Genomic DNA, 14,495 nt, shown 5'->3' on the forward strand with positions numbered 1-14,495 from the left:
TGGCCTAGGGCCCCAGCACAGGTTCATCATTCTGGAGGTAGTTACCAATTAAAACAACACTCCGCTTCCCCAGATGCATCTTGGTCCCTTGCTTCCCATCTTTTAATTGTAATTTATAATTCATTGCACAATCAGCCAGGTGATCAGACTCGATCTGGCATTTTTATCCATCTATCAAGCCCTTCCCAAGAATCTGGGATAGGAAGATGTGGATGTTTGATGGTGTTAAAGATATTGTCATAGAATCCAAATTGTTCCAAATAAGGTTACTTTTGCAATTTGTGTGATGGTGATTTTGTCAAGGCCGATGATGGTCAAGTGATGCTCCAATTGTTTTTGGATTGCACCCAAGGAGCCTATTACTACAACTACTACTTTTGTAAGAATGAAATAGTCAATAAGGGCTACATGGTCTATAAAACTCCATCTTACATTCTTTCTTCTCATCTATCCCTCTCTATTCTAACCAATAGGCCAAGTGACTAGAATCCATTGATTTAATATCCTAATTTGAGGCTCTTTCATATCTACTTCTTAGTCCTTCAAAGAGAAATTTGAATATCTGTGATTGTCTTTTTTGTATTGGGATTTAGTGCTAATTATTAATAATATTATTGCAGGTATTCATGTGCTGCCACCTATTTATATTCTGTACGAAATTGATAATATTACAAATTAAAATTATAATCTTAATGGAGGAAGTATTCCTAATTTGAAGGGATCTTATGAATTCTAATTAGTAACATATTTAATAAAAAGATATATGTAAATATATTTGTACAGATCATTTATTGTTGACAACTCTGAAATTTACATATAAATGTATTTGTATTTTAGGCTTTCTAAATCAATATCTCCAAATATAAAGTTAATGCTTTTTTTAGCATGTTCCTCATTTGAGGACCCATGAACAGCATTGTGCAGAACATCAGTTGCAAATTTAGCACGTATTGAATTAGGATGTGTTTCTTTTGCTTTCGTTGGATCTGTTGGTCCCATTAATTGTCGCCATTCCTCCACAGCATTTTCTTTAGTTAGAACCATGACCATTGATGGGCCTCTAGAAAAACAATACAACCAACGATGTATGAAATGCTGATAATCTGATTTTGCAATGAGAACATTAAGTTGACATAACTAATGTTGCATGAGATAAACAAGTCAAGTCTACTTGGGATACACTATCTATTTGATTATTTCAAAGAGTCAGAGGTTTATGTTACAGAAGCCAAGACTTATTAAACATACATTATGTAACAGTAGATGCAATGGTGGGATTCAAAAATTTTTACTATCGGTTTTGTGGCAGTGGTGAAATGCAGCTGGTTCTATCCGGCTTGGGTGAACCGGTAGCAGTGGTGGTGGGAGGCTCTGCCCACCCGCTCAGACATTATCACATCCTATTTTTGATGCTCTGTGCATGCGCAGAAGGTCCTGCACATGTGCAGAGGTGTTGCACATGCGCATAGCAAGTGTGCTCCCATTTGCGAACTGGTAGTGAAAGTAAGTGGATTTCACCCCTGTTCTGTGGGCATGGATTAGTGGGTGTGGCTTGGTGTTCATGCGACTGAGTGGGTATGACTTGGTGGTCATATGACTGGGTGGGCATGGCCAACTTGACAACACTCACGTCAAGGGGCGCCTTGCCTGGCCTCTCCTCAAGGGCCTCAATATGATACATTTTCCCAGTCTATTTATTTACTACTACTGAACATCCAAAATATACTATTTAATCCTATGTATATATGCCATATGTGTACATACATATTACATAGTTTTTTCTCTTTCTTTCTTTCTTTGTCTCTCTCTCTCTCTCTTTCTTTTCTCTCTTTCTCTCCCTTCCCTTCCTCCTTCCCTTTCTCATTCAAAGGCTAGGAGAGTGAGACACACCTGAGATATGTGAGGTGGGAGGCCCGAGAGAAAGTGCCTGGTCTGGGCACACAGCCCTCCATAATGGAGCTCTTCCTGGGGAGCAAAGCAAGAACTTACTGATCCTGATGGCGAGTTCCAGCCACAGCAGCAATGGTGGAAGGAGCATGACAGCAGGGACAGCAGTGGCAGTGGTGGCGGAAGGAGAGCAGTAGCAATGGTGCTCAGGTAGGGCGACCTTGGGGCCCTGGGAAAGCGCACAGTGAAATTTACTTTAGCAACCAGAAGTTGCCGCTTTGGGTCCACCTGTAAGTCCAAGTCTGGAAAACACTGCAGGTGGCAGAGCTTTTCTCTGCCACCTGTAGCACTTTCCCGATGGGAGTGAAGTCGGACCCAAAGCTCAATTTCGCTGGGCTGCGAAAGACGCTCTCTCACTCTCCCAGGCAAGAACAGCAGCAGGAGAGAAAAGCAGCTGCTGACCTGGAGAGCACATGGCGCCCTCCATGTGTTCTCCAGTGACCTGTTTTCTTTCCCCTGCTGCTCTTGCTGGGAATGGGAAAGCATGTTTCACAGCACAGCAAAATTTAGCTTTGGGTCCGACTTCACTCCCATTGGGAAAGTGCTGAGGGTGGCAGAGAAAAGCAGCCAGGTTGAATGCAATTTCTCTCTGCCACCCACAGCGTTTTCCGGATGGGAGTGGGACTTACAGGACCAAAGCAGCAACTCGCGGTTGCTAAAGTAAATTTTGCTGTGCTGCACAAGACAGCACAGCAAGAGCAGCAGGGAAAAGAATTGAAAACAGGTCACCAGCAAAGACATGGAGCGGCTCCGTGTGCTCTCTGGGTCAGTCAGTGGCTGCTTTTCTCACCCACAGTGCTTTACAGATGGAACAGTAAGATAAGAGCCTTACCCAAACCACTTCATCCACCTGCTGCCATGCTGCCCCCCGCCCGTGCTGCCCCCACCCGTGACCCTTTGGCTGAGCATGGCAGGCTGCAGGCTGGGTAAATTGCTTTGGCCCCGGGGGAGGGTATAGTTTGAGGCCTGCCTGGGTTCTCTAAGCGAGTGTGGGCAGCAAGCCTGACCATGGGGACTGCCAGGAAGGGAGGGAAGCATAGCGGGGCTGTAGGCCATGTGGAAGAGAGTAGGAGAAGGCAGGCAGGGATGGTGGGGGGTGGGGCATCTAGCTAAGCCACAGCCAGCACCGCCATCTGGGATGGAGCCTGCTGGTGACTTAGCCAGCCAGGCGAGCCTGGGGATGGTGATGGTGGGGGGGCAGTTAGCTAGGTCACGAGCGGTGCAGCCAGCGTGGAGCCATGGTGATGAAGCAAGCCAGGCAAGATGAAGGCTGGGTGGGGGGGAATGCAACTTGTAGGCTTACTTACCTAGGCAGGCAGATCAGGGCCACTCAGTTGGACCACAGGCACTGTGTGGGAAGGCAGGCAAGCTGCAGAGCAGTGTGGTCAACATGAGGAGCAATAGTGTGTTATGCTGGGGAGGTGAGGAGTGACGGGGCAGGTGGGGTGGGGCAAGGTGGCAGCCGGGCCGAGTGAGCAAATGGGTGGGTGGAGGTGACCGGCGACCGGACGGGCAGGGTCGGGGCCAGCCAGAGATCATTACCAGTTCAGTGAACCAGGTCAATTTTCTGCTACCTGTTCGCCTGAACTGGTGCGAACTGGCTGAATACCACCTCTGAGTAGATGACTTCCTTAACAGTCCCATCTCTGTTTGAATTTGCACTTTGCTGTATGTCAGTCTGTCTGTTCTCCATCTATATAAAAACCTATGATATCATGTCATATCATATGCTAGTCTTAGAGGTGCCATTTTTGATGACTTTCCTTCCCTCAGAACCTTCAGGTAAGTGGAGATGCTCCATAGATAAAAGTAGTTCTCTGTTTCTGCTCTTCAAAAGAGATATGTTAGGTAGCATTCTTTAAAACATTATTGTGGCCATGGCAAAATCAAAATTGTTTACATCACATCACATCACATCATACAATTAAAATCAGTTAATACAATTTATCTTCAGTAATGTTGTCTTTTTGTCACATAGCAAAAATTACAATTGAGCAATTGGGTTTGGAAATTCTGCACTAAAACCATTTGAAGGCAAGCAGGTAATATAGACAGCTACAGCTAAGAAATTTTTGAAACTGGGATTTACAGAGATGCCAAAAACATGACAGAAATCTAGCAATACTGTCAAAAAGAGTTTCTTTTTAATTTTTAATTTTTTAATATAATAATTCCATTTCCAGTTAATCAGTGTGTAGTCCTGGTACAGATATCATTGTAAAATAATAATCAAGGTTTACAACTATATTCATTACATTAACATTAATTCTATAATATAGAATAGAATAGAATAGAATAGAATAGAATAGAATAGAATAGAATAGAATAGAATAGAATAGAATAGAATAGAATAGAATTCTTTATTGGCCAAGTGTGATTGGACACACAAAGAATTTGTCTTGGTGCATATGCTCTTGGAGTACATAAAAGAAAAGATACATTCGGACTTCCGGCGGCGACGTCATGGTGTTAGGGACGAAGGGAACAAGCAGCGACTGGAAACTAAATGGAGACAGATGTCATCTTGACAGTGACAGCGCACAAATTAACAACTGGCGAAATTGGAGGAAATCCAGAGGAAACCCAAAAGGAAAAAGTGAACCCGGAGAAAATTGAGATCTTGGATAACTTGTTGCAGAGGAGAGACAGGATTCAAGGAGAGAAAGAGAGAAATTTGAGGGACCTTGCCCTTTGTGGAGACAGTGATGAGGCAATTAACAAGCAGCAGATTCCAGAAGAGAGAGCAACAGAAAAAACTCTGTTTAAGTGGAAGCTAGCGATTTCTGGAACTAAATCAAATTAAACATAATTTTTTCCTTTGGACATTGGAGATTTGGACGAGATTTGGGCGACTTTCAGATATTTGGACGAGGATCTTTTGAGAGGTGGACGTTTTTGAAACTTGGTGGATATTTAATTTAAAAGACATTGGGACGCTAGACATTGAACGTAAATAGCAGAGAAAATAAATCAGAAGGATACAAATCTGAAAAAGAAGAGAGTGACCTAGAGGAAGAAGAACCAACGGTGAAGTAAAATTAATTGCAATTAAACTTGATATTGAAACAGTGATTAAAAAGTAATAAATATATTGTTTTTGAAATCTCATATATAATTGTTAACTCAGTCTTATATCTACTTAGAGAATTACTTTGGCATTTAATCATCATCTTGTTTTGGTATGTTTAAGTTTGAAGATTTATATTAGACAGATTAAGTAAATTAAGGATTGTAATTAAGGGTAATTGATATTTATAAATAGTAATTAATAGTAATTTAAATAAGATACTAAATAATTAATTATAAGGACTATCAATTGATGAATTGCTGAAGCATTAGACTTTTCCCTCACTCCCTCCCCCCTATACCCCCTTTATTTTTAAAGATTAATTTGGACAAATAGTCATTAATATTTGAAGAATTTTGAAAAATATTGAAAGGTGAAAGATAGAGTTTATATATAAAGTTATACATAGATAGTGATTGTGTGATAAGGAAATATATTTCAATTGTTTATTATCTTGGGATTACTGAAAGCTATATATTGAATTTAAATATCAATAGAAATATAACAGCCCAAATAGTAATCAGTATATGAAACTCTGGGAGAAGATAACACAAGAAATACTAATGGCAACTACGGGCTCAGCAACAATTACTAAATCAAGCAAGAAAATACCTCCAAACCAGATGATACTTACGGCCTCCCCATCACAGCAAAAATCAGTTGAAACTATGGAAAAGGATAAGGCAACCCCCACTCTTAGTATGCAAAACATCCACTCTGTACTAACAATAATCCAGGAAGAAATGAATGGAATGCAAGAGACCATGGTCCACAATCATGAGGAGATAAGGAAAAACCATGAGGAACTAAGGACGGATGTGGGAGAGATAAAAGATAATATTAGGAACATGGAGGAGAAGATAGGAAAGATTCAACAGAACATAGAGGAAAACGAGCAGAGGATCCATAAGGTGGAGGAGAGAATAGAACATACGGATAAGAGAATGGAAAGGATGGAATATAACCAAGTGGCAACAAATAAGGAACTGGAGGACTCATTATCATATCTCGAGATGGAGAAGGCATCCTTCTACTAAAGGTTTCAAAATGTAGAAGAGCAAAAGGATGAAGACTTAGGAGAAATCATGACTGAGATACTTTCGGAAGTGACCCAGAGGGACAAGGAAGAGATATGAAGTGGAATAGATGAAATCTATAGAGTTCACACGAATTACGCATGGAAAACAAGTTACCCAAAGAAATACACATCAGATTCACAAAAAAATCTATAAAAGAAGAGATCTATAGGAAGATGAGAGAAGAGACAACTATGTATAGGGGAAAAGAAATTTTAACCCTCAAACAGATACCAAAAAGGACAAGGGACCAAAGAAGGAACTACAACTTTCTAACCACACAGTTGAATAAATTTAAAATAAAATTCCGCTGGCTAATGCTGGAGGGCCTACTAATCTCCTGGGAAGACAGAAAATATAGAATTGGCAACTTAGAAAAAGCACAGGATTTTTTCGACCAGCACTTTGTATTGGAAGAGGAGCAGGAGAGCAGAGAAGAACAAGAACTCAAGAGGCAAGAGGAACAGTGGACAGAAAAAGAAGAAAGAGACCAAGAAGAGGAGAAAAGAGAGGAGAGAGAAAGAATGGAGAGAGAGGAAGCGAGGGAAAAGACGCAAAGAATCACTAGGAACACAAAAAGATTGAAAACAACAAATAGATAAACAAATAGAGATGGAAAGAGAGCTAAAAATTATCTCAATTAATATAAATGGACTTAATTCGCCAGCCAAAAGAAAACAGACATTTACAAAACTTCAAAAGCTGGAAATGGATATCATTACTCTTCAAGAAGTACACATTAAAAGACAGCATTAAAAAACTATTGGAAAATCAAAGATTAGGAATATTATACGCATCTCTAGGAGACCAAAAAAAGAGAGGAGTCGCAATATATGTAAAAAAACACCTAAAAACAAAACAAATATATACAGACACAGAAGGACGCATTTTAATAATAGAAATACAAACAGAATCCAAAACAATATTATTAATATCTATATATGCACCCAATGGAAACCAAAGTGACTTTTTCAAGAAATTACATAATACAACTAAAGACCTGGAATACGAAGCTATCTGCATGGTAGGAGACTTCAATGCAATCATGGACATAGAAAAAGATTATCGGAGCAATAAAAAAAGTAAAACCAGAAAGAAAATACTACTGGATTCCTTTAAAGACATGATCAACGAATTACGCTTGCACGATGTATGGAGAGAGGCAAATAAACAAATAAAACAGTATACATATTATTCGAACCCACAACAGTCATGGTCCAGGATCGACATGGCCTGGATGACTTCAGACCTCAGAGAGGAGATAAAGGACATCGAAATAATATTGAATACTTAGACAGACCATAACCCCATTAAAATAGTATGGAAAGGATATCGAAAGCAAAAGAGGTGGATGATGGATACAGGAACAATAAAAGATAAGGAATACATACAGATGATTGAGAAAGAAACTAAAATGTTTCTTCAAATAAATACTAAAGAACAGACATCGCTCCAGAATCTATGGGACACAATTAAAGCCTATATAAGAGGTCTCACTGTTATGTATATGGCAAAAAAAAAAAAAAAAACCCAAAGAGAAACAACTGACAAGGAATAATCTACTGGAAGAACTTAGAATATAAGAATTAGAACTGCAGAAACAACCCCATAATAAAACAATAAAAGAAAAATTAAACCTTGCTAAACATAAAATTAACCTAATCACGCAAACAGAAATTGCACAGAAAATCAAGCTAGCAAAACAGAAATATTTTGAGTATGCAAACAATACGGGGTGCTGGATAGCGTACAAACTGAAAAAAGAAAAAGAAAGGAGAACAATATTTTAGCTACAGGATGAAACAGGACAAATACACCATACGAATTTAGATAAAAAACGCATAGTTAAATATTTCTTTCAAAATCTCTACGAACAAGAAGAGATTCGGGACAAAGACATTAAGGAATACTTACGTAAAACAAACATTACAAAATTAGAGGAGATCCATAGAGAAGCATTAAATAGACCAATTACGATGACCGAGCTGGTAGAAGCAAGGAAAAAGCAGAAGAATAACAAGGTTCCAGGCCCGGACAGAATACCAACGGAATTTTATAAAAAATGTCAGCATGCAATAGATGAGCTACTACTTCAAGTCCTCAATGATGCACTATCAGAAGCAGAAATCCCCAAATCTTGGACCGAAACCATTATCACACTCATCCCCAAAGAAGATACAGACCCCACACAAGTTAAAAATTATAGACTGATTTCATTGCTCAATGTGGACTCCAAATTGTTCATGTTGGTCATAACACAAAGACTGAAAATAATTATTCATAAATACATACATGCAGATCAAAACGGCTTTGTCCCAAGAAGACAGATTAAAAATAACATGAGAACAATTATCAATGTCCTGGAATATTACGAGAAAAAAGTTGATAAACAGGTAGTCTTAATTTTTTTAGACGCACAGAAGGCATTCGATAACTTAAATTGGAACTTCCTCATATTACAACTAGAGGCCATGGATTTCGGCGACAAATTTCTGCATATGATTAGAAAAGTATACTCTTTCCAAACGGCCAAAATTATGATTAATGGGGACATGACTGATAATCTGGATATACAAAAAGGTGTGAGGCAGGGTTGTCCTTTATCTCCACTTCATAATCTCATTGGAAATATTATTAAATGAAGTTAGGAAGGATGACGAAATAAAAGGTCTGAGAACACGAAAAGAAGAATATAAATTACAAGCCTTCGCTGACGACGTGGTATTTATATTGGAGCAACCAGAAACAACAGGAATCAAACTCTTAGCGAAGATAGAGGAATATGGAAGAATGGCGGGGCTCAAAATCAATAAACAAAAAACTAAAGGACTGACAAAGAATTTGACAAAGGTACAGGAGACAAAATTAGAAGACAAACTAGGAATACAAATTGTAAAGAAAGTAAAGTATCTAGGAATCTGGCTCACCGCTAAAGCAATAACAATTAGAGAAGACAACTATAACAAATTAATGAAACAAATTAGAAAGGACTTGGAAACATGGAAGAAACTACAGCTGTCATTTCTAGGGAAAATCGCATCCATAAAAATGAACATACTACCTAGATTACTCTACCTTTTTCAAGTAACTCCAATTTGGCTAGGAAAGGATTTCTTTAAAGACCTTAAAAAAATAATAACAAAATTCATTTGGAATGGGAAAAAGGCCAGAATTAAAATAAAGTGTTTGCAAGATACTCGGGAAAAGGGAGGATTAGGCCTACCGGACTGGGAGTTATACCACAAAGCAGCATCTTTAAATTGGATAAGGGACTGGACAGACCTCAAAGATAAAAGAACGCTACTCCTAGAGGGATTCGAATTACAGCGTGACTGGCACAACTTCCTGTGGGAGGGAAAGGACAAGCAACATCGATACTTCCAACAACATATTATCAGAGGATCACTGTACAAAACATGGCAAGAGATTAGAAAGCATTACACTAAAATTCCACGATGGCTATCGACTACGGAAGCACTAATCTACCCCAATGCCATGGACGTAGAGAAAACAAGAAGTTATAAAGAATTATTGGATAATGAAGGAGACTTACAAACAAGACAAGAATTAAAAAATCAGAGTATAGACAATGATTGGTGGCCATATTTGCAAATAGAATCAAGATATAAAACAGATCGGACACAATTCAGATTTCAAAACGAACCAAATGAATTAGATAAAATATTACAAGGTAGATGAAAAAATGATAACCAAAATTTATAAGTATCTAATAAAATACAAATTAGAAGAGGAGGTGGTTAAAGAAAACATGATAATTTGGGCCAAAAACATAGGATATAACATTCAATTGGATAACTGGGAAAATTGTGGACGATAAATTATAAGCTGACAATGTCTATACCCTATTAGGAAAACCTTTACAAAATGTTCTACCGATGGCACCTCCCACCGGCGCGTCTGGCCAAGATGTTCCCAAATACCTCTCCAATGTGTTGGAAATGTAAATTGCAGAAAGGGACATACTATCATATCTGGTGGTCATGCCGAAAGGCAAAACAATATTAGCAAGAAATTAAGACAATGATTGAAGAAATTATAAAACAAAAGCTAGAAATGAGGCCAGAAACTTTTCTATTGGGAATAATCACAGCACAATACACCAAAGAAATAAAATATCTGATTATCCATATCCTCACAGCAGCACGCATACTATTTGCCCAAAATTGGAAATCTGAGCAGTTACCGACAGAAGATAAAATAATCGCTAAAATTACAGAATGTGCAGAAATGGACAGGCTTACAAAAGAACTACAAGAGAAAGATGATACTGATTACTATTTAGTGTGGCAAAGATGGTACAGCTGGTTGGAGGGAAAAATAGGAATATAAAAATAATTATTGATTACTTAATAGGAATGTATAAAATTAAACAAAGAGTGAACTATAATGTTCTATATACAAATATGTAAATATGTAAATATAGATATAGATATGAATAGAGAATGATAAAAGAAATAGGAAAATAATCCACCGATGTAGCAACTTTAAGAGTCAGTCATGGGACTGAATTGATGTTTGTTTGTTTTGTATGTTGTCTTAATGTATTTATGATTGTTCGTATATTTTTTATCAATAAAAATTTTAAAAAAAGAAAAGATAACATTCGTCAAGAATCATAAGGTACAACACTTGACGATAGTCATAGGGAAACAGTCAATATAAATATTAAGGATGCTAGCAACAAGGTTACAGTCATACAGTCATAAGTGGGAGGAGATGGGTGATAGGAATGATGAGAAGATTAATAATAACTAGTGATTTAGTAACTAGTTTGACAGTGTTGAGGGAATTGTTTAGCAGAGTGATGGCATGCGGGAAAAAACTGTTCTTGTGTCTAGTTGTTCTGCTGTGCAGTGCTCTATAGTGTCGTTTTGAGGGTAGGAGTTGAAACAGTTTATGTCCAGGATGTGAGGGGTCTGTAAATATAGTATTTTCACAGCCCTCTTTTTGACTCATGCAGTATACAGGTCATCAATGGAAGGCAGGTTGGTAGTAATTGTTTTTTCTGCAGTTCTAATTATCTTCTGAAGACTGTGTAATATTTTTTTATTAATTTAGGCCCTGTTTCTTGTGGATCTTCCAGAATGAAGACAAAATCGTCTGCAAATGCCTGTAGTTTAGATTTTTTCTTTTTTCTTTCCATACCTTTTATCTCTGCATCTTGTCTAATATTTCTGTTTAATACTTCCAGTGTCAATATGAATAATAGATGAGACAAGGGGCATCCTTGTCTTGTACCTTTTTTAATGTTAACCTTCTCTGTCATATCTCCATTTACCATCGCCTTTGCTATATATTGCCTTAATCATGTTAATAAATCTCTCCCCAAAATCCATATCTTTTCATTGTGCTAGCATAAACTGCCAATTCACATTGTCAAATGCTTTCTGTGCATCTAGAAAAATTAATACCATTTGCTTCCCTGAATGTGCTTCGTAGTACTCCAGTGTATTTAAAATTATTTTCATGTTGTCTTTAATTTGTCTCTTAGGTAGAAATTCATTTTGATTTGAATGTATGAATTGATTTAAGAACTTTTTTAGTCTTTCTACAATTATTGAATATATATTTGTTTTCTGAGGTTTTCGCGGGTGTTTGTATGTAGGTCTTTGGTTATTCGGGTTTTCTCCCGCGTAAAATTGGAGGTGTCTTGGCAACGTTTCGACGAAGTCTCATTCGTCATCTTCAGGCTGGTGTTCTCAGCTTCGTGCTTTAGGAGCAATGTGTGTGATCGCAGCTGTTTCTTCCTTTTAACTGCCAGTGGGAGTGTGAACTGATTGGGTGGGAGCTTGGCTGTGTTCTGATTGGGTGGAGGTGTGTTCTGATTGGTTGGGGGTTTGGCTGTGCTCTGATTGGATGGGGGGTTGGCTGTGCTCTGATTGGATGGGTGTGTGTTCTGTTTATTTACATATATATATATATATATATATATATATATATAAATTTTCTTACTTCTTCGTAGGGTTTATGTGTGTTTTTCTTCTAGCCAAGTTTTCCCTACGTAGGCAAGGTTTTTTTGTAGCTCCAGCTCAGTAGAATCTCATCTACTCGGTTCTGGGCTTTTTTCTTTTCTAACACCTAACGAACTAGAAATGGATCTATTTAGGTCTCCCACCTAGCAGTGAGAGCTTGCTAGGTGTTAGAAAAGAAAAAAGCCCAGAACCGAGTAGATGAGATTCTACTGAGCTGGAGCTACAAAAAAACCTTGGCTACGTAGGGAAAACCTGGCTAGAAGAAAAACACACACACACACACACACACACACACACACATATATACATATTACAGAAAAACCTTGGTTACGTAGGGAAAACCTGGCTAGAGGAATAAACACACACACACACACACACACACACACACACATATATATATATACATATGTGTGTGTGTGTGTGTGTGTGTGTTTATTCCTCTAGCCAGGTTTTTCCTACGTAACCAAGGTTTTTCTGTTTTTCTTCTACAGAAGTAAGAATATATATCTATATATCTATATCTATATCTATATCTATATCTATATCTATATCTATATCTATATCTATATCTATCTATCTATCTATCTATCTATCTATCTATCTATCTATCTATGTAAGTTTTCACGGGTATATATGTGTGTACAGTTAATATTTCGGGTTTCTTCCCGTGTAATTGTGAACATATCCCTAAAAGGGTAGAAGCGACGTTTATATATATATATAAAATAGTTTTATTTTACATTTTACACAAAATTAAACCCTAGCATCCCCCCCATTACCTCTCCCTCCTCCCTCCCCCCCACTTCCCAGAGCAGAGTACAGGGTATTTCATCTAACAATCTTAGACAAACATATCTAACTGTCTATAAACACTTTTTCCACCCTTTCACACTTTAACTCCCTTTTTGCATAACTAAATGATAACACATCTTCTTAAATACTTGTATTCATTCGTATGCTATTTGAGATTTTTTAGTCCCATATTTACTTTGTATGTAGTCAATCCAGCTTCTCAATTTCAAAATATAACTTTCTTGTGATTGATCTTTCAAATATGCAGAAATTTTTGCCATTTCCACTAAATTGGATACTTTTAATGTCCATTCTTCTATGATAGGTAGGTTTTCCTTCTTCCAATATTGCACCACCAAAAGTCTTGCTGCTGTTATTAAATTTAACATCAATTTAGTTTCTCTAATTGTACAGTCTCTAATAATACCCAACAAGAATAACTGTGGAGTAAATCTTATCTTTTTCTTAAAAATCTTCTGAGTAATCCACCATATTTTAATCCAAAAAGCTTTAAGTTTTTTACATGTCCACCATATATGTTAATAAGTTGCATCTTCACAGTCACATCTCCAACACTTAGGTTCTTGATTCGGATACATATATGCTAACTTTTTAGTATCTAAATGCCATCTATAGTACATCTTATAAAAATTCTCTCTTAAATTTTGTGCTTGTGTAAATTTTACATTTCTAACTCATATTTTTTTCCCAAGTTTCCATCATTATTGGTTCCTGAAAATTTTGTGCCCATTTTATCATACAATCCTTAACCAGTTCCGTTTCTGAGTCTATTGCTATCAGTGCATTATATAATCTTTTTATATGCGATTGACTTTGATCTCTAATTTGTTTTACCAAATTTTCATCAGTTTTCATTATACCAATTTTCTGATCTTCTTTCCATCTAGCTTGTAACTGTCCAAACTGAATCCAAGTCTGTACTATCTTTTCTTCTTTTAATACATTTAATGGTTTTAATTGCATTATGTTCCCTTCCATTTTAAGAAGCTCTTTATATGTAATCACATCTTGTTTTTGTTCCACACTTACACTTTCTATCGCATGCCTGGGTATTGCCCATATAGGTATTTTATAATTTATCTTATGTTGATATTTTTTCCAGACTCGCAACAAGGCGTTCCTTAATATGTGAGTCTTAAAGACCTTATCCACCTTTTTATCATAGAATAAATACGTATGCCATCCATATAATAAATCATATCTTAATTTTCTTTTTTGTCCTTTCCATTTAATTTTTATTGGATTGTGATCTGCACAATTACTTGTTTCTATGTCTATTTCTTGTACATTAGATCTTAATTCAGCTGACATCCATATTATATCTATTCTTGACCAAGACATATGCCTATTTGAATAAAATAAATATTGCTTTGCCTTGCTTTGTATCTTGCGCCATACATCTTGGATACCTAATTCTTCCACCATTTAAAAATTTTGGAAGTGTCTTCCTAGCTTTTTAATTTACTTTCCTAGTTTTATAATCCAGTTCCGAATCCACAATTGCATTAAAATCTCCTACAACACATATATTTTCATACTCCAATTCTATTATTTTTTTATGAAGTTTACCATAAAAGTCCTCTATTGCTATTTGGTGCA

The 14,495-nt window shown here is 37.1% G+C and overlaps 1 protein-coding gene across 8 annotated transcripts in view; it reads right to left on the reverse strand.

The window, feature by feature from the left end:
- Positions 1-770: 770 nt before the first annotated feature.
- Positions 771-14,495, reverse strand: part of NME8 (NME/NM23 family member 8) — a 318,092-nt gene continuing 304,367 nt past the window's right edge. For all 8 annotated transcript variants that reach the window (XM_087892436.1, XM_060686126.2, XM_087892434.1 and 5 more), the window contains one exon: positions 771-1,060. In XM_087892436.1, coding sequence (XP_087748562.1) covers positions 811-1,060 — 250 coding nt within the window. In that variant the 3' untranslated portion in view covers positions 771-810. The remainder of the gene's footprint in view (positions 1,061-14,495) is intronic.

Source organism: Pantherophis guttatus, chromosome 4, assembly GCF_059756535.1.
Source record: "Pantherophis guttatus breed Tessera chromosome 4, ASM5975653v1, whole genome shotgun sequence".
Taxonomy (NCBI): Eukaryota; Metazoa; Chordata; class Lepidosauria; order Squamata; family Colubridae; genus Pantherophis; species Pantherophis guttatus.